This window comes from Drosophila kikkawai, chromosome 3R (assembly GCF_030179895.1).
Source record: "Drosophila kikkawai strain 14028-0561.14 chromosome 3R, DkikHiC1v2, whole genome shotgun sequence".
Classification (NCBI taxonomy): domain Eukaryota; kingdom Metazoa; phylum Arthropoda; class Insecta; order Diptera; family Drosophilidae; genus Drosophila; species Drosophila kikkawai.
The window spans coordinates 33,756,846-33,776,244 of NC_091731.1; the positions used below are offsets into that span (position 1 = coordinate 33,756,846).

At 37.2% G+C, this 19,399-nt stretch overlaps 2 protein-coding genes across 2 annotated transcripts; one reads left to right on the forward strand and one right to left on the reverse strand.

The window, feature by feature from the left end:
* The first annotated feature begins 12,329 nt into the window (after positions 1 to 12,329).
* On the forward strand, positions 12,330 to 13,169 carry LOC108073652 (phenoloxidase-activating factor 2-like). Its single transcript, XM_017165378.1, has one exon. The coding sequence runs from the start codon at positions 12,330 to 12,332 to the stop codon at positions 13,167 to 13,169; it is 840 nt and encodes a 279-aa protein (XP_017020867.1).
* A 4,384-nt stretch (positions 13,170 to 17,553) lies between these two features.
* Positions 17,554 to 19,158, reverse strand: LOC108073701 (uncharacterized). Its single transcript, XM_017165435.2, has 7 exons — positions 19,050 to 19,158; positions 18,904 to 18,984; positions 18,740 to 18,799; positions 18,121 to 18,297; positions 17,957 to 18,055; positions 17,781 to 17,846; positions 17,554 to 17,714 (listed from the first exon to the last, which is right to left on the reverse strand). The coding sequence occupies exons 1-6, from the start codon at positions 19,134 to 19,136 to the stop codon at positions 17,796 to 17,798; spliced, it is 555 nt and encodes a 184-aa protein (XP_017020924.1). The 5' UTR covers positions 19,137 to 19,158; the 3' UTR covers positions 17,554 to 17,714; positions 17,781 to 17,795.
* Between the last annotated feature and the right edge of the window lie 241 nt (positions 19,159 to 19,399).

A 19,399-nucleotide genomic window follows, 5' to 3' on the forward strand; every position in this document is an offset into this window, starting at 1 on the left:
TTTTTAGCTCTATTTTAGACTGATTTTTCCGCAGTGCACTTATGGGGCGCAACAGGGCGTGGCCCTCGATGGCTAATCAGTTGGCAAACCAACTCGTCCGGCTATTAGCTAATAATAGGAGAGTCACAAGGAGGCGAGCAATACATTTCCCCCGGCCGGTTGAGGTGTTTAAACTTTTTCATGGCCAAACCCATGGCGAATGCAATTGCAGTTTGCAGTTGCAACAATTGCAGAAAGAAAAATAAAAACTCTAGAGGCCTTACATAGACGAAACCCGGCTAACAAAGTAAGCGATAAGCCAAAAGAGAATGCTGGCCCAAACAAAAGGCATGAAAAGTGAAACAAATGGCAGTGTCAACGTTGCCAATTGAGTCGTTTGGCGAACCGAACACACTCCACACACACCATACTCCTCCTCTAGTATAGGACCCATCTCCACCCGCAGCCTTGGACTTGACGATGGGCTTTGTCGCCGTCTAGGTTTCAAGGCCCGGCACCAGCAATCCCTTGCGGATTTGCCCTTCGCACCGCACTCTTTGACTCCCAAGTCATATGCAAATGCCTTGCAGCAAAGAGACTGAGGGCCTAGGCAACAACATCTCCAGCACCAGCAGAAGTATCAGAAACAGCACCACCAATACCACCACCACCCAAGCAACCATGCAACCATGCGGCCGGGCACTCAGACAACCGAACACTCATAGGCCACAGCCCACACGACTCCCCACAACAAAAGGCCGACAGTGAAGTCAAGCTTTAAAGGAAACATTCTGCATAGAATCCAGAAAAGAGAAAGATATTTTCCTTATTTTAAGCATGATTTTCAGGAAGACTTTTCTTACCAAGATCCTATAATATAATCTTCAGAATCCAATCTTTCTCTTGATAATTTCCTTAAAAATTCACTTTTTCCTTAGAGAGTTTTCCCTGTACTTCAAGTATGCATGGGTCTTTGGCTGTGCGGATTCTAAAGTTAACCGCATGACGAATCACTTCGCATAAATTGAAACGCTACGTTGCATGCACCGCGTCTGGTTAGAGAAAAGAGGCCCGGAAAAGGGGGGTTGACAGAGGGGCCATATAGAAAGGAACAGCCAGAAGACAGGGTAGTGGAGGTGCCTCTGGGGAGATTTGTAGCTGTGGCGGCTCCTTCGGCGAAATGTGCGTCGCCGTCGCCTCATAATTCTTCAAATGCGTGTGGTGGGTCTCAGGGGGTTGGTAAGAGGGTTGTGGGGGGCAAGGGCAACAGGGCAGTACACAAAAAGAAAATTTCTTAAACAATACAATTATATTTTACTAAAATAAATTTAGAATATAAGAGATTCTAACAAAAATGTAGAATAAATATGAATTCGCGTATCCTATTGTATCCTGGAAGTCACTGCTCGGGCGCCATTGTTAATAAGTCATTACTCCTATTTTTATATATTTCAGGGATGCATTTTATCCTTTAAAGATATATTTCTTCCCAGTGCAAAAAGGGAGTTCAAAAGAGGGGGAACCCAGGCACAAAACTGACGCGTTGATGAAAGCCCCCATATCTCCGTCTCTGTCTCGGTGGCTGTCGGCATAGGCCATCGTCGTTGCAGTCGCAGCTCGTTAAATCGAGCGGCAGACCCCCTCTGCCCCCTCTGTGGCACCACGCCCATGGGGCTTAACCCGCAACTGCTAACAATTTATTTGCGTGCATGCTAATTACGCATACATTCACTCACTTGCTGTGAGTGTGTATATGTGTGTGCCTTTACTTATCAAGATAACTATGATAATTCGTTCTCGACTTTTCCCTTGTGCAAAAAAAAAAAAGAGTTGCAGGTCTTAACCCTAGAAAGGGAAAAGCTTTCATGAATGAATTGTTCTCCAAGAGGTTCCTTTTGTCAAGGAACTCAGAGATGTTAATCGATGGAAAAGCGTTACATTTGAGATAATTAGGAGTTTATGTTTAAACATAACATATTAAAATAAGTATTTATTTTAAAGTGTACAATGTTTTTAATCAAAATTCCAGAATTATGACTCTTTTTATTTTAATCTTAAAATTATTTAAATACTACTAAATTCAAGTTTTTTTACCCTTTATTTCCTTATTCTCCATTAAATATAATCTGATTTAAATGTCAATTAAAATTCTTTATTTCCCCCTCCGGTCCATTTCTTGTTTAAATTATTTAAATCATCTCAATTTCACGTACTTCTCGGCTGCTTCATTTTCTGTCATCTGCTGCTACCTTTTCGAAGGTACATGTATAATTATTTCTGTCTCTTGCGGTTTTGTCTTTTACGTGGATTTCTGCATTTCTGTTTCTCTGCTTTTGCGGATTTTACCTTCACACCGTTTTGTCATCGAGTGGAGTGCTCTTGAAATGCGCCAGCAATTGCAATGGCAAGGAAAGTTGCATGATAATTTGCAACTCGTTAAAGTATTACTCACATCTCTCCCCTTAGTTTTTTTGAGTTTCTCTCATTTTTCCCCCATTTCTCCATATTTTTCCCATTTCTCCCTATTTTCCCCACATTTATCCCTATTTTCTCAGTGATTATTTAACCTTTTCTCTTAGTTGCTGAAGCACGCACTGGCCATAAAAAGGGTTTACCTTTCCAGTTGCAACAGTCGCAGTCACAGACGAGTAGTTCATATATCCATACTTTAATTGGATTAAAAATTGCTCGACTGGGCTTGGTTTTGGTGCACTGAAAATAATGTGATTCGGTTTAAAATAATAATTTAAGAAAACAAAAAATTATAATGAGGTTAATATTTAGGTATTTACATTAGAGTTTTGGCAATATAAAAATAGAAATGGAAATGCTTTGAGAAGCTTTGAACAACCATTAATATTTAAAAGTTAAAATTTAAATATATTGCATCGAGTTTAAGATCAGACCAGATCATTCTTAAAGTCATTAGTATAATACAATAAATAACCACTTGACTACACAGTCTTCTTTAGTTAACATATTACTAGTTTAATGTCAAAACCAGTTGGGAATTATAAGGTACAAGTGGCACTGGAGGAAGTACTTGAAAACTATGTTCAAAATTGTAACTTTAACATTAATAACTTCCAGAAAATCCAAAGTTTTTTATAATATTTATAGTTTCTCAATTTTTTTTCTGTGTATCTTTGAGCCTTTTGGGAGTGAGAAGTGAAGCTGGCTTGGGTCGTTGTCTCTTTATTGTCATAGGAGCAGCCGACTTGTCTAACAATCTCTACTCGAAGCGGAGTGAGACCCCGACCCAGACCGTGGATTGAGAGACAAGCCCGTCGTCGTCGTCGTCGTCTGGGGCTGGGTACAACTTTATTATCTAACTTGAGCGACATGTCGATACGGATTAGGGTCACACGTATCGCCGAGCAAATGCAAAGCCGACAATTGGGATTACGAGCGAGTGTAAGTTGCCGCCCCAGCTGCACCTACCTTAAAAAAAGAACTCTGAAAATGGTTAGAAAATAAAACCCGGGCCTCTATCTGAATTTATCTTCGGTGCATCCGGTGCAGGGTTTTGCATTCATCATAGGAGCTGCAGCGCGGTGGAGAAGTGGGGGACTCCTTCTGCTCGGTTCTGCTGGCGTGGGCCGAGAACCGACCAAGTGCCATTGTCTGGGCCCTTTTTAATGAACCCTTGAACTTGACACGGCCGCCAGCCGGCTCCATGTTGCATTGTCTGGCCGGACATAAACAATAATTAATGTGCAGCAGTGTCTTGGGGGCAAGAGCAGTGCCAAAAGGCCATGACCAAAAATGCAGGCAACCACAGGGATCCGGAGGAGAATCAGACCAAAAACCAGAAACAGGAACATACGAATCACACTAAGAAAATGATTTATAAATTTATAACTTTATTTATTTTAATATAAATTAATAAAATTGTATTTAAATCAAAATGTATGTGATTTTTAGGCCTTTTTAAGTTAGAGAAAAGTTTAATATATATTAAAAGTCTCTATATAGTTCTAGTCTTTATTATAATTATGGTTTTAACATATTTTCCTAATTTATTTATTAAGCTTACACATTTTTTTAAAGTGTGTGTGGCTTTGCCTTAACTTTGAAGTTAAAGCCGGTGCAAGGGAACCCTCTTTTTTCCCTTTTTCGAGTGGGTCAGTGGTTAGTTGGGGCACCTTTCGATGGGGACTGCTGACTTTGGTTTCCCAGATTTTTGGCAGTCCTCGGTCCTTCAAGCATTAGAGAAATTGCACACTTCAAATTTATGCCCAAAGGGGAAAAGGGAGAATCGGGAAACAGGAATATCTTCCATCTTGCATCTTTAATTTTGAGTGGTTTGTGTCGTGTCATGGCAGGCGAGGACATAAAATAAAAACATTTTGCGCCTGCCAAAGAGGATCAGGTATTTGGTTTTAACCCTAGAAAGATTTCAAGGTGATTTTAGCGATATATTAATTGTAAAATATATTAGAATGTTCTTATCTTTTGAGAACTTGTTAGACGACCACAGTAAGACTTTTATTGAAGACCTAACTACTTTCATTTTTCGAAATTCTTAATCATATTCCCAACCCATTTATTGAAAGCTTTTTCCTAGGGTTAATACTCTTTTCTTGATAGCCAAAAAGGAAGTTCTGCTTTTCATTTTCGTTTGCCATTTGCCGCTGTTGCCTGACTTCGGGCCAAGTGAGATTTGCCAGTTTCTCGGAGCCATTTTCAAGGCCAGGCCGAGCAAATGCAATTTCAAGTGCGGCCGCGCTCCCACGAAAGGAGATGAAAAGGCCAGAAAAGGCCCGGAAAAAATACAGGGGGGAGGCGGAACGGGTGGCAGGAAGGGGATATGCGGGCAGGAAGACGTTCTTATTTTTATACTTTAATGCCTTGGCGTATCTGTCGACACCAAGTAAAAGCAACTAGCAGAAAACCAGCAACATTCACATTGCAACTTCGTGCACCGCGTGTAAATATTGCCCCAAAGAGGGGGCAGGGTAGGGTTAAGGCAACACCAGGAAAGGGTTAAGGGAACGGGGGGCAAGACAACGACGACATTTAGTGCTAACAATGTTTGTTCTGGCCCAGGCGTCGTGCCAAGGCATCCCGAACTCCGCGGACCAAACTGCACAGTGTCTAAGGTTGTATCTATTTGCTGAAGATCTTCTAGATTTTTTGTGGTCACCGAATTTGAACTTGGGAATTTTTTGAAATTTAAGGATTTCTACTCTTTAATTACGTATTAAAGATTAAGATGAAGAGGTAATCAAAGCAACATTAGTAGGTAAAAAATGTAAATTATATCTATTGATTGACTCCTGAGAAAGATCACGAAAAGAGCATGAAACTAGGGAAATTTATCGATAAAAAGTCCGATAGATAAATATGAAGTTGAATTTAATTAAATATAATAAAATATTTAAACATTGTTAACAAAAAACATACCATAAACTATTTATATTGTTGGAAAAATATCTATATTTTTTTCCCACACAATATAAATTTATCGCACATATATCGTTTTGTTATAATATCGATTTTTGTATTGCTCTTTCTCTCAACTATCGATCAGTAATTTATTAAATTTAATATACAAATTCCTAAACTTGTAAACCACTGTACACTGCTCTGGCTGTTTACTTTTGCACACCGCCTTTGTGCTGATCCCGCGACCAAAGGAAGCAAGGGACCATCTCTCACATAGTGAAGCCAGGAGGGAGAAACGTGTACCATGGAGCTGAAAGACAGAGCGACAGAGAGGCCAGCCCTTTGGCTGTCGCTTGGGCTGTTTCAAGGTTTTGTGGTGGGGGGACCGCCCTCATCTCGGAGGCCTCGCTGGGGCTGTCTGTCGTACTTGTCTGCCGCGAAGTTCCCGGCATGCCGGCCGCACATTTCGATGTCATTGAGGATCGCAGCGGAGAAGCTGGAGTTGTTGCAGGCAGGCAGGCAGCGGCGATTGCATGACTGATGAATAGTTGCCCCGGGATTGGATGGGATTGGATTGGACGATGGGACGGTGGACTGTGGACGATGGGGATGGGGAGCTATAGCTATAGCCCCTTGCTGCAATTGTGTGTTAATTGGGGCGGGTGTGAACCGAATGGGATGCTGTGCTGTTTCCAGTGGCTCTGTAGGGGGAATAAAATAATGAAAATTATCCTTATTAAATGTCTGCGATCATAAATCATATTTATGGCAATTGAAAGGCGCGTTAAATGCGAGCCTAACCCCTTCCCCCCAAAAGGTTGCACCATAAATTCTAAAAACTAATTTCCAAAAGGCAACCCTTTGAACTTGCTATTGGACCTTGAACCACCCCTGAGGGGACCATAACCAAATTAGCCCACTTTTGTTGTATGATTTTTTCTACAAATTTTTCCCCGATTTTTCGCTGTTATTTTTCGTGGCATTTTTAAATTGAATTTTAATTTCCTCGGGAAGCCATAGGAAAAGCCTGGCAGCTAATTTAAATTGAGACACATGCAGGCGCCAAATAATTAAAAGAGCCCCTTTTTCTTTTCGTTTTCTTTGTCCAGTTTTTTTGTTGTTGTATATTTTTTTCGCATTTGTTATATTTTTTCGTGCAACTGTTGGTCCTGAAGTCGGAAAAACCCCTTGCTTTGCCCATGATGCAGTACATTTTCCACATGAAATAACCACAAAAAAGTGAAACTCTTTTTTTCGCATTGGAAATGGGTTAAATTTAATTGCTTTTGTCATTTTGATTTGCATTTTGCCCCGTAAGCAATTTGCTTGTGGGCGGGGATCGGCGGACAAAACGTTCCCCAGAGTGTCGTCCATCAAGGGGAGTCTTTGTTGCTGCCGCCGGAGAAAAAAAAAGTCGAAGAAGAAGTCGTTTCTCAAAAATTTATTTATATTTTGTTTTTTTTTTTGTTCCGGCCTCGCAGCATAATTAGTAAAAGTAGCGGGGAAGGGTTAAAGGTGGCCGTTGTCAGCACGGAATCGGAGGCCATAAGTTTTACTTGGGGATTTTGTTGCTGGCCTTTGATTTATCGAAGGTCGCTGTCGGGGATCCCGAGGTCCTTCGTTATCTGCCACTGCAGGCGAACCCTGAAATTGGGCTCTCTTTTTCGAACAGAAAACACATAAAAACATTATTGTTTGCTTCGATCCATGGTTGAAAAACAAACAGTCTGATTCTTCTGAGTTCGCGGAAATGGCGTTTTTGTAAATGCACAGAGAGAAAGCTATATTTCATAAAATTGTTTAAAACAAATTAATGAATAATATAATATATGAGGTGTCAAAAATTAAGATACAACATTTCTTATTGTAAAAAACAGAATTAATACTGAATTTGATAGTTAAAAATGTTTATTGCATACTTTTAAGCGCATTTATCAGAGTTTTGAAAATCTTAAGTGATTTTAAGAACATTTTATTTATAAAAAATGTTTATTACCATAAAATATATATTTTGTATTACTTTCAATACTTAAACAAAATTGAAATTGAAATTTTTATAATTTTTGTGTAAATGTTGAAGTTTCTCTCAAGTGGTTTTCGAAACCATGTCGTTATTTAAGGCCATCGATGATTCAAACAGAGCTCAGCCAGAACTTGACACTTATTTTATATTATTTTTTTTGGGGCTTGGACATTGTGTCACCATAAAATGAAAACCACATGCTTAGAGGAAAGGAACAAAAACTAGAGGGGATCTCTATACCGATCCCCGATCGCGTGACAAAAACAGAACATTTAAATGGCATTCGTTGGGGAGAGATTTATAAGGCCAGAAGCAAGTGTAAATATTTGGAATAAATCATTCGAGAATGTCGGCGGGGCGAGGACTCCAATTAGCGGACGTCGAGAATTCCATTTTCCCATTGCAGTTCATCAGTTGCTGACGACGACCCCACACCGCCCACAGGGGCCCAGGGCCATCATATTCTCTGGTTTGTACATATATCTTTGAGTTAAGATCTAAATACCCCGACGTACTATTTATAACGCAATCACGCAAAGGCTGGGAGGATCCTCCGCTGGCAGGGAGGATGGAGGATGAGATCTCAGCTGGAGTCGGAACGTGATCCCGAGCCGATAGCCCCATCACGATTCGCGATTAATCAGCCGGCAGCTGGAGAGGAGAGCTCATCATGGCTGAGAAATCACTTTTCATTACAATCGGTATGGGTAGAGGTTTAAAGGGAGTTTGGGTTAAGTTTGGAGTACAATATTTTATAGTATTTTTAAAGATGGTTAAAAGTAATAAAAATTAATAAAGAAAATATAAAAATTATATGTACTTCTAATAAATAATGCTTAATAACCTCTTAATCGTTTCATATAGATTAAATTTTGATTTCAAGATGAGTTTATAAATATATTTTACTACCTTTAATAAATGAAATAATAAAAAAAACTCCTTGAATAGATTTTCACAGCTTTCCTTAAACTTTTACTATGATCTTTTAATAGTATTGTTGTAGAATTTGGGTACCCCTTAGTCTACACAAAAAATTCTCTGCCAGATTGCAACAAAGTTGCATCCCGATGGAGTCGGTTAGGCTGTCTGTCGTGGCGGGGAAGTTGTAGAAGGGTTAAATAATTAAATGCCCATTGTGCGGTGGCTTTAAAAAAAAAAAAAGGTGGAAAATCGTATATGAAGGAAAGACGAGGGCGAGCAACTATTCTATCCGCACATGCCGGCAGTCCGAGAAACCTCCTGCCTTACTTTAATTTCAGCTCCTTGTGACACACATAGATGCACATGCCATTTACTACTTACTATATGTAGTGCAGAGATCATGATGATGATGATGATGATGATGATGATGGTCGGGATGGGGGTCTACCTACTGACACCGACTGTGGGCTACAATTGTGTCTTCTGCTTCATTCCGCCGCGATGCCCTCCCTCCTGGCATATACCCATCCCTCCAAAAAGCCCCTTTAATACCCCTGAAATCCTCCTGGGTCCCTCCTCTATCGCATTCTCCCTTTCAACGATCGTTGTGCAATCAGTGGAGCATTAAGTGCGATCGCCTTCGCTTTTGGCTGCTTCTTCTACAGATGTGGGTATTACAATATATATTCTAGGATGCCTAGGTTAATCTTATTTGTATATTATTTTGGGAGTTTACCAACCTTCAGGATGCTTAAGGCATTTCTATTGAGGTATTACCAACTTTAAGAATGTTCCTATAAAATATCGTATCGAAAATATCGTAAACGTTCTATTCTATGATTTTTTAAAAATCGAAAAATATTGAATTTTAAACTTTAAAAAGTCGATACTATCGAAAAATAACCTGAAAATGTTTCTTAATTTTTGTAGTATCTTTTTAAGATTAATACATAAATTAAGTTATACATATCAAACATACATAGTATCGATTTATCGCACATGTTTCGATATATTAAAATACAGAAACTTATATCGATTTAAATAAATAATATTACAGAATTTATTAATAACAAGGGTATAAATATGCAAATAAATAAATGTGTTTCAAATTAAATGTGTGTTTAGATACTAAAATTACAGTAAAAATTGTCTTATGCTATTATTATCGATAAAATTCGATATATACAAACTTTCTGACCATCTGTACTTGCTGCACCGATTTATTGATCTATAAATCTAACCATAAATCGATCTATTAGTAATTTATATATAGTTTTTAATTTTTTTTTAATGTTCCTACTAGTCCAACCACATCTGTATCCTCGCGTTCAGCTGCCTGTTCCATTTTTATGCTGTGGCACGTAAAGCTGGAACATTCGTTCGCATCGGTTGGATCGCCAGAGATCGGTGTACAATGTTGGGTACATAGCCCGGTTGCCTTGCTATATAAGGCTATACAGTATGTGGAGTGGAATTCTGCGCCAGTGTGACGGGGGAATCTGCAAAGTTGGCGCTGTTGTTGGGCACTAAATAAAAGCGAAACTTGTTTGCAATTTTTTATTTTTATTTTTTTCAGTACCCCTTTCAGTACGTCGCCCATTGTTCTGCTCCGGCTGTCTGCTGGTTTGGGGCCTTGAATGGGATCCTATCCTGCCTCTCAAACTTGAACTTGCCTCGATGTGGTTGTGTGTGTTTATGTGTGTTTTTGCGAGGAGTGGGGATAGAAATGAGTCTTTAGCCGTCTCTTTCGATTGTCAGTTGGGGTATGTACAGTTGGAAAAACAATATATGTAGTATCAGATAAGAAAATCCTTAAATTGTTCAAATATATATTTTGGAACTTGGAAGTATTAGTCTACAGATTTTTAAGGCACTTCTGTAACCTTAAATATTTCATTATATTTTCCTTAAATATATACTTTTTTTATTAAGTGACATTTAGGGATGACTTGATATCTATATATCGATATATTTTCGATAACAGAACAATATTTATATTTCGATATATAGGGTTGGTATCCTCCTTAACCGCAAAAAACCATTCTTGTTTTGTTATATTTGTGTCTATTGTAATAGATATTTAAAAAATATATATTTTATTTATTATTGATATTTTTTCTTCGTGTACTCCCCCTTTATTGACCCCTTCACCCCCTCTTTCTCGCGAATATCTGCTTCTGCGGTTTCTTTCGGTTTGCCTGCTTTTTTCAGTCTTCTTCGCTGCTTTCTGTTTCTGTTTCTTCGATGATATCATGGCTCTCTGTTACCGAGTGTGTGTGTGTGTGTGGCAGTCAGACAGTTGCTACTTCACTTTTTGCGAATCTTCTTCTTATGTTCTCTTCTCTGCGTTTTTTTGTGCAACATTATCTCTTTATCAGTTGACAGAGAAGACCTTGAGACGCCTGGCTGCCCATTAAGAATCGCTGCTTAGAAGGGGTCCCAAAAGAGTGAAACAAAAAGGAGAACAGGAAGCTGTGTCTCCCCAAAAAGAAAATGAAAAAAAAATTTGATAAATTAAATCAGTTTTATCCAGTACCAACTGCACTTGCCCTTGTTCTTGGCTAAAGGTCCGAAAGCCAAAAGGAAACCCCAAAAAAGCAGACACCAAATTATAATTATAATAACCATGATGATAATGAACCATGCCCACTGTTTTTTCGGGGGTTTTCGGGGGAAGCTTGCCCAGGTGAAACAGGTTGAGCGACCACAAAAAAAAATTATAAGAAAAAACAAGAAAAGGTGCATTCAAAACATAGTAAAAATGCGCCTTTGTATATCTGCACTGAAATAAGAAAAATGTATTTTAACTAAAGTATTTTTTGCCTCTAAAAATAAAATAATGGTAAAATTAAATTAGAGTAGAGATGCCAAAATATATATCCTGCATCGATTATTGCGGCGATAAATAAATCGACATTATGCGATATTTGTGCGATAAATCGATATTGAATTTTGTTTTGTTAAACTGTACCAACGATAAGCTTAGACTTAGTTTCAACAAAAATTTTAGGAATTGAATATAAAAAGAATATATATAATTTAGTTTGGACGATGTTTGAAATATTATCGGTAAAAAAAATATATTATGTATTATTCTGCAATTTTTTTTTTCGATTATGTCGATATTTTTTAATATTTGAAAATTGTAATGTAAAGGTTTTTAGCTAAGTAACTAAATATCATATCATATCATAAATTTTTATAAGAAAAGGTGAATTTGTTGCAAGGTTATTTAAATATCTGTCTTTAAAATATTTTTAAAAATTTAAGTTTTCAGTGTAAATTTATATACATATTATATATATGTATTCCACCATTTGCACACACTTGACATTTACTCATATTTTGTACATTTTTGGTCATATTTTTTTATGACAACGACAATTTGACAGGCAGACGACCAAAACCGCCAGGAAGGGGAGACGAGAAGTGCAAGCAAACGGAGCATAAAACAAAATTATAATAATTATCGAAACTTTTGTTTATGAGAAACATCAGGAGCTGCCTGAAGTTTAATATGTGTCTGTACATTCCAAATGTGTGAATACATGTGTAGAGGACGTGGATCCAATTTACTTAATTTTATGATCTTTCCGAGAGAAAACGATTTGAAAATATATTTTTTTAAATACGTTAAATTCGGGAATGAATATTTGACTATATATATATTCTTTTTTCTTTTGCTATTTAGAAAAGTCCAGTTTTGTTTTTTATGTTTCCTATTAACTCAATGTGTGTATATATATTTTAGTGGTTATTTTTATTATAATTATTACAATACATATTTATATAAATATATTTATATAATTTCTGTAAAGAAAACTATTAAATAAATAATCAAGCAAAGCTTATTTCTTGGTAGATGGCTTTAAAAAAAATCAATAAAAGTCAAGTTCTTTGGAAATGACAAAATAAATATATAAATTTGTCTAATCAATTCAAATATTTCGTTAATGAGTCTTGCTATAAATACTGTGAGTTATTCACAGTCGTTCCAGTCTTTTTCTAAGCGTTTAAAATGTTACAGTTTCGGGGATTAGTTTTGATTCTGTGTCTGGTCCTGGCCTCCTCCTGTGTCCAGGCCGGGGATTTTGGCATCGTCCCGGATGACAGGACTTCCAAGTCTCCTTGGCTGGTGTCTGTGAAAGAAAGTTGCGGTTCATCAATAGGCGGCGGATCCCTGATCTCCAAGTTTGTGGTGCTCACTTCCTGGGTAGTTATTGCATACCGTAATGCCAGCGAGCTCGTAGTGCGCATTGAAAATAGTCCTTCGTTGATGGAAGTGAGAGTCAGGTCGGTTGTGCGACATCCCAACTTTAATGTGACTACGGGGGTCAACAACCTGGGCTTATTGATCCTTAAAAAATCCATTGAATTTAACAACAAAATTGCTCCCATCAATCTGGCGGCAAGATCTTCAATGAGGATCTTGGACCTCTCTAGCTGCTTTGCCGAAAGTTCCTACAAGAAGACATTGCCGCTGCCGGTGGTGCAGACCGCGACCTGTGAGCAGGAGCTGCGACGATGGCTTGTCTTCTCCTTTCCGCTCGATGACAGCCTGTTGTGTGCCGGCGGTAGAATCGGAATCTGGGAAAGTGGCTATCCACTCGTATGTCCTTTGGCCAGCGAACCCTCGAGGTTCCAGCAGGTGGGCATTATTAACTGGCACCGCAACAGCGGAGACAACTCGACTTTCGATGTCTACACCAATGTGGTACGGCTTAGTGGCTGGATTTTCCGAAAAGTCATACAGCATTCATACGTTGAGGATCCGGAAGGAAATGAAGAGGAAATCAAGTGTCCAGATGGAGAGATCGCCGATTTTTTTTATTTCGGTCGAAGAGAGCGAGCCAACTAATGGAGCTGTTCCTGAGGGACCGGAACCTGAGGTTGCGAAAGCTTTCCCTTTAATTCTCCATAATTAGCCAAGTTAATATTGTGAACATTTAAAAAATATATACAAATTTGTGTATAATTAAAATATATTTGGTGTGGCTTACAATAACTCGGCTTAAGCGTATTTCTGCCTGTCATTGGATCTTTCTCTGATGAGTATACGAATAATCCTTTCGAATCCATTAATCAAGAGCAGCAGCACTCTCTTTGCAACATTTTCTGGCGAGTTCTGTTGAGTCCACAATTGAAATGAATTTTTTTTTTTCCACACTTCATTTTCATTTATTCTGTGTCATGCTCTATCATCATTAAAACGTCCAAATCGCTTCCTTTGTGCCTCTATTTTTCGGCAACAATTTGCTTATCTTGATTTAACATCAACAGGCGTAGACACGAGAGGGTACAGGTGACCGAATGGAGGGGGGTTTTTTTTTTGGTGGCAAGTTGGAAGTCACTTGAGCGTGTTTCCTTTTGACCGCCGGTGGGTTATTTCGGTGTTTTAACGTTTGCACTGTGAGCCATAGCCCCTCCCCTCTTTCCACCTGCAGCATTTTCACACTCACTTCATTTAATTTAATTTGTGCACATTTTTTTCGGCTGCCCCGACGAGGTACAAACACTGTAAACTGATATGACCCTAATGATGTCGATCCCCCAACACAGTTTTTTGGGTCTTTGGGGTCCTAGAGGTGTTTCTATGTGTTTGGTACACAAGGAAAATTGTTTAATAAATTTGTTTGATTATTGAAATAATATTTTTTTTTCTTAAAAAATTCATAAATATTATTCTTTAACCTTTATTTAGGTTTACTCTGTGTTGATTTATTATAAACAAAATTTTAAAAAAATTCTAAAAATATAAAAAACCAAAAATAGTTTTCTATTAAAATTCTGTATATTTTTAATTAATTTTTTTTTTATATAAATTATTTTTTAACAATTCTATGAGAAACATTAAACCAAAATCTAAAAAGCGTTTTTAAAATTTAACATAGACATTTTTTCTTAATGTTAGTTTTAAAACAATTCCTTTTTCATTGTGTACCTAAGGTGTGCCTAAGCATTAATTAATTTTAATGAAGCTGTTGCTTTGATGTGTGTGCGTGTGAAGTGTCGCAAATTATAGACAAAGGCCCCCCAAAAAGTTTTTATCTTGAGTGACGGCTGACAGTTTGAAATGGTGACGATTAATGCTGCAGTTAGAAATCGGAGACGTGGACGCGCATCGATAGTTTTGTCCCAAAACCGACTCGAATCTCCCTGGAGGATCTGGCATAGGGATCGGGATTTGGTTTTGCTTTTGCTTTTGGTCAAGTGCCTGTGCTTTGAGAATCGATAAGACAACCTTTGGCTTCACTGGCTGAAAACCCAAACGAAGGGGGGTGAGTGATACGACGACGTAATCGAAAACCAGTTTTGCGGCTGGAAGAAAATGTATGTATATATGTTTGCCATAGGGATTTCTCCTGTCCTGCGAGTGTGCAGTGTGTATGATGTATGTATTTATTATGTACTTCGAAGAGTGGTTTGGCAACCCTTTTTGACACACAAACACCATTGCAGTTCCCCTCCGATATATGCAGTTTTATTTTTTATTTAACGATGCACATATGCCTGTTTAGATGGTGCACATGCAGCTTTTTTTTTTATTATTGCTGCGTTGGAATCACGCCGCTGTTGCATGTTGCATGATGCATGTGCTGCGTGCCCCTTGCGAGGCAAAGCAGGGTGATTCGTCCTGTGGGAGTTGAATATTTTAAATTATTTTATTTATTTTTTAAAAGGATTTGCTTAGAAAATATTACAAAAATTGAAAATTCAGAAAATGCCTTTTGAAAAAGCTTAAGATACATAAATATAGAAATATAGATTAAAAATATTAAATGAATATATAAAAAATAGATAGATAATATACAAAAATGTTTAAAATATTAGATCTTTCATACGTTATAGCTTCCTACATGAAGAACTTATCATATAAAAAGGTAATTTTTGGCAAGAAAAATTTACTTTTGAAGTTTGAAATATTTTATACATTTTAGTTATAATAAATACAAATAAAATGGTTAATAAATGTAAGTAAAAATTGTATTTCTTCTTCAAAATAATATAATTTTAGACAACATATCGCTTTATAATTTATTTATATATCTTAAATATAATAATATGAAAATTCAGTTAGTTATAAAGAAAATATATGTTGTTTTTATATAAGAATAAAAAGCTGTTAGGGGCTCGGCAACATCCTAAAAATACATAATAAAAAATACATTAAAATCTATATTATATATATTTACAAAATATAATTTAATTTTAATATTTTCCCAACAACTTTTAAACAATAAACGTATGTATATTATATATTACTAATTCTTCATAATCTTTGTTTCATTTTCAATGTCGTCTTGAGGCACCCTAGTAGCTCCACTTGGGACTTTGCTTTATATATAACTCGATTTATGTGTATATATTTGTACATACACTCTGACAGACTTTGTACATACATTGTTTATGCAATTCTCGTGACTCCTTTTGGTTCTGTTTTCCGCTCGTTGTGGTTTTTATTGTTGTTGCCCATTTATATTCGCTTGGCTTTTTGCAGCTCTTCTTTGCTGCTGCTGCTGCTGCTGCTGCCTGCCTGCCTGCTGTTATTGTTTATTCCGCTTTGGCTGCATTACCCCCCCGGCCGCTCCTCCGGCTGTCCGACTGTCTGATGCTCCTTAGACCTTGACCACTAACATAGAAACTGGCCGAAACCGGTCGGCGGAGCCAGCACGATTTGCACATTTTCGCTGTCCTGTTGGCAAAGAGCGTTTTTTTTACTACCACACTCCCCCCCCCGGATGGAGTTGGCCCCTTTGTCCCAACTGAGCTAAGTGCATGTTTGGCATAGGTACAGATGTCGGGAGAAAAATAGTACCAAATCAGGTGAATTTAAATAGTTGATATTTTAAATTTTTTATTTAAGTACAATTTAAAATTTTTTAATATTTTTTATCAGTAGAAAATAGTAGAAAATTGACTAGAATAATTTGTGTAGACCTTTTAACAAGACTTTACTTTAGTATTTGTGTATTATATACATTTCTTTGAGGTCTTCCAGCTGTCAAACCGCCAATTAATGGCCGAAACACTGGCGGCCAAACTTGACTGACAAAGAGTGTCACAAATTATTAAAGCGATTTCTATTATCATATTTATACCCTTTTCATTTGGGGGGTGTTTTAATGGAGACTATAATTAGGCAGACATGGTTGGGTATAAAGTTACACTGAAATTGAATAATATTTTAATGTAAATAAAAGTTAAAGAATTAAGTTAAAGTTTATATATAAAAAATAAGCAGAGAAAGTGGCTAAAGTGATTCTAGAACATTTTTAAGGGTTAGTATTTACATTGTTGAAACTAAAATCTTAAAAGTTTTAGATATATTAACCATAAAATATATATTTTATTTAATAATTTATAGATATTTACAATAAGATGTAGTTACAATATTTTATTTTTTATATTTAGTCAGAAGGGTATTCAAAGCTCCCCTTTCTAGGTTATTTTCCGACCCGAATATTCATCTATTTTAATATTTATTCAACTAGTGGCCGGGTCGCACGCACCTCAGTTGGTCAGGCAGTCATGTTTTGTGGGTGGGGATTACGGACTGTGCATTTTAATTGATGCGGGATTATGGGTGCCACGGCGTTGGGAGGCAACCCTTTGGTTGGCCGAAATTAATTACCAAAATGTTTGTTAATTTTCATAATTACAGGTCTCTCTGGCGTCGTGCAAGCCGTGAGTCGTGAGGGTGACCACAAAGATCTTTTTGAAAACGGAGGCGTTGGCGGGAGGAAGAATTGAAATTTCCCGCTCGATAAAGCAACTTAATGGAGGGTGCTGGATACAATGCTTGTCTTCCGGAGTAGGGGCTCCCCCATATACCTTTACTCACTCCCCGCCGGATGACCTAATTCCAGAGGACCGGGGGAACAAAACAACAACCTACTTGTCATAATAAAAATTATACAAAAGCCACCATGTGTGTGTATGGCGCTTCCTACTTCTCCTGCTGGCTTTTATTTGTAAATTTTTTTGGGTAACTTGATCCCCTAATGTTGTTGGCAATCACGTGTTCCGATTTCGTATCATTTGACCCCTTTTCCATTCCATCCATCCATCCCTGGATATATAAGATCTCGGTCTTTGAGCAGATGCACGCATTTTTGAACTGGAACTCGACCTTGCCTATGGTTCTTAAATTTCAAAACAACCCAAAACAAACCCAACTAATTGATGCCCAACTTGTTGATGAACTCTGTGCCCAAATTGGAACACAAAGGAAGCCCACTCAGTTAAGTTTTTTAAGCGATTGAATATTTATTTGTTAATTGAACTGCTTGAAAGTTGTTTAGGGGGGAATCTTAAGCTTTATTTATCAGATCAGCAGCAGTTTTGGGGAGCCACTAACAGCCAGATCCAGCCCAGGGTAGCATTCAACTTCTTTGTATAAAGCCTAAGAAAATTATAAGGTAATTGTTATTTTTTTTGTAATATTATTTTATTTAGTATTTAAACTTACAGAAAGACAGAGAAATTACATTTGTTCAACGGCCTTCATTTGGGTTCCCACATTGGCAATGGAATTCTATAAGGATTTTAAATTAAATTAGAACATGACATGATTAGAAAGTACTATTATAATCTGTAAAAACTTTTACAAAATATATTATTTCTCTTTGAAAAATAAAGACTTACACCCAGCGCCTGAAGTCCATTTCCGATGCCATTCAAGACATCGCCAAGAACATTAGAAGAACCAAACTGTACATTACTTTCCGCAGTGGTAATAGAGGTCTACGAAAACAGTTTATAAATATATAATAAATTACAAAAAATAATAAATCCTACTCTTTACTTACAGCCAAGTCCACCAAGGCATTACCCAAATCGCTGAGTATATCCGCAGTGGTATTTGTAGAAATAGATTCCGTCTTTGAGGCACCAACAGCAACCTCCAGTTGAAGCAGGAACTTTTGTCCAGCCACAGCAACATCGGTCACATTGCCCATTAACTCGCCCAGGGAAGCAGCTGAGATCTGTTGGGCCACCAGAAGGATAGCGAAAATTGTGAAAATTTTAATAGACACCATGTTCTTTCCTTTGTTTCTAACAATAAAATACTGAATTTTTTCGGTTGCCTTCGCTGAATTTATAGGGGCCAAACATTATCTCTAAGGTTATGTGGGAGCTACAATATTACTATATAATTTTGTAGTTGACTTGAGTGATTAATGATTCCAAATCGAAGTGCTGGACTTTTTGATACTGATTGATCAGGCAAATTTGCTGTTTCCAGGAATATGTGGTTTGTACGTTATCTATAGGCTTATAAAATATATAATAAACAGACCACTATGCTTTTGAAATATTTAAAATATTCTGTTGCTGTTAAAATTTGTGTTTTATCTTAAAATTTTTAGGGGTTTCTACTATTAAGAAAGTCTTTGAGTATTTTTAATCTTTAAATTTATAACTTACAGAAATAGTTTTAGACTCCGAAACGGGCTTCTTTTGAACACTCAGACTGGTAATAGCATTCTGCAAGGAATATGTAATATAATATATATTAATATTTATTATAATATAAGATATATACATAAATATATAAACTAATAAAAAATAAATACAATTATATGACTTACTGCTAAATCTCCCAGCCCAGTGCCAACTCCACCCAGGACATCGCCCAACAGATTTCTGGCTTCAGGTTGGACATAGTCATTCTGTACATATAAAAATATAACATTTAAGAAAATAACATATAAAAAATATATTTTTAAATATTTACCTCCGACTGATCAATGAGAGGACTCGCTCTGGCCTGTTGGCTCACCAGGACGATTACGAAAATGGCTAAGACTTTTAAGGACTGCATTTTGGTTACTTTTCGTGCTGCCAATAACAACAACTGAATCATTTGGGTTGACACAGCTGCAATTTATAGCCCAACCTTATCTCTAAGACTATGTGGGAGTTTTTGATATCAGTGGTTCTTTGACGCAGCCAATAAAAACAAATCAGACTTGAGTACTTAATAATTCCAAATTGATTGGCGGCGTTTACTGTTTCTGATTGATCAGTTACTTTAAGTTTGGGTAATTCTCACCTTATCTCAAGCCTCAAGAGGGTTCTTATCTA

What these genes read in the sequence shown, in the direction of transcription:
- LOC108073652 (XM_017165378.1), top strand. Translation starts at nt 12,330, where the DNA reads ATGTTACAGTTTCGGGGATTAGTTTTGATTCTGTGTCTGGTCCTGGCC.
- LOC108073701 (XM_017165435.2), bottom strand. Translation starts at nt 19,136, where the DNA reads ATGCAGTCCTTAAAAGTCTTAGCCATTTTCGTAATCGTCCTGGTGAGC. An exon ending in CTGGGCTGGGAGATTTAGCA is followed by an intron (nt 18,800 to 18,903) that starts GTAAGTCATATA and finishes TATTCCTTGCAG; the next exon opens with AATGCTATTACCAGTCTGAG. An exon ending in ATGGACTTCAGGCGCTGGGT is followed by an intron (nt 17,847 to 17,956) that starts GTAAGTCTTTAT and finishes AAATCCTTATAG; the next exon opens with AATTCCATTGCCAATGTGGG.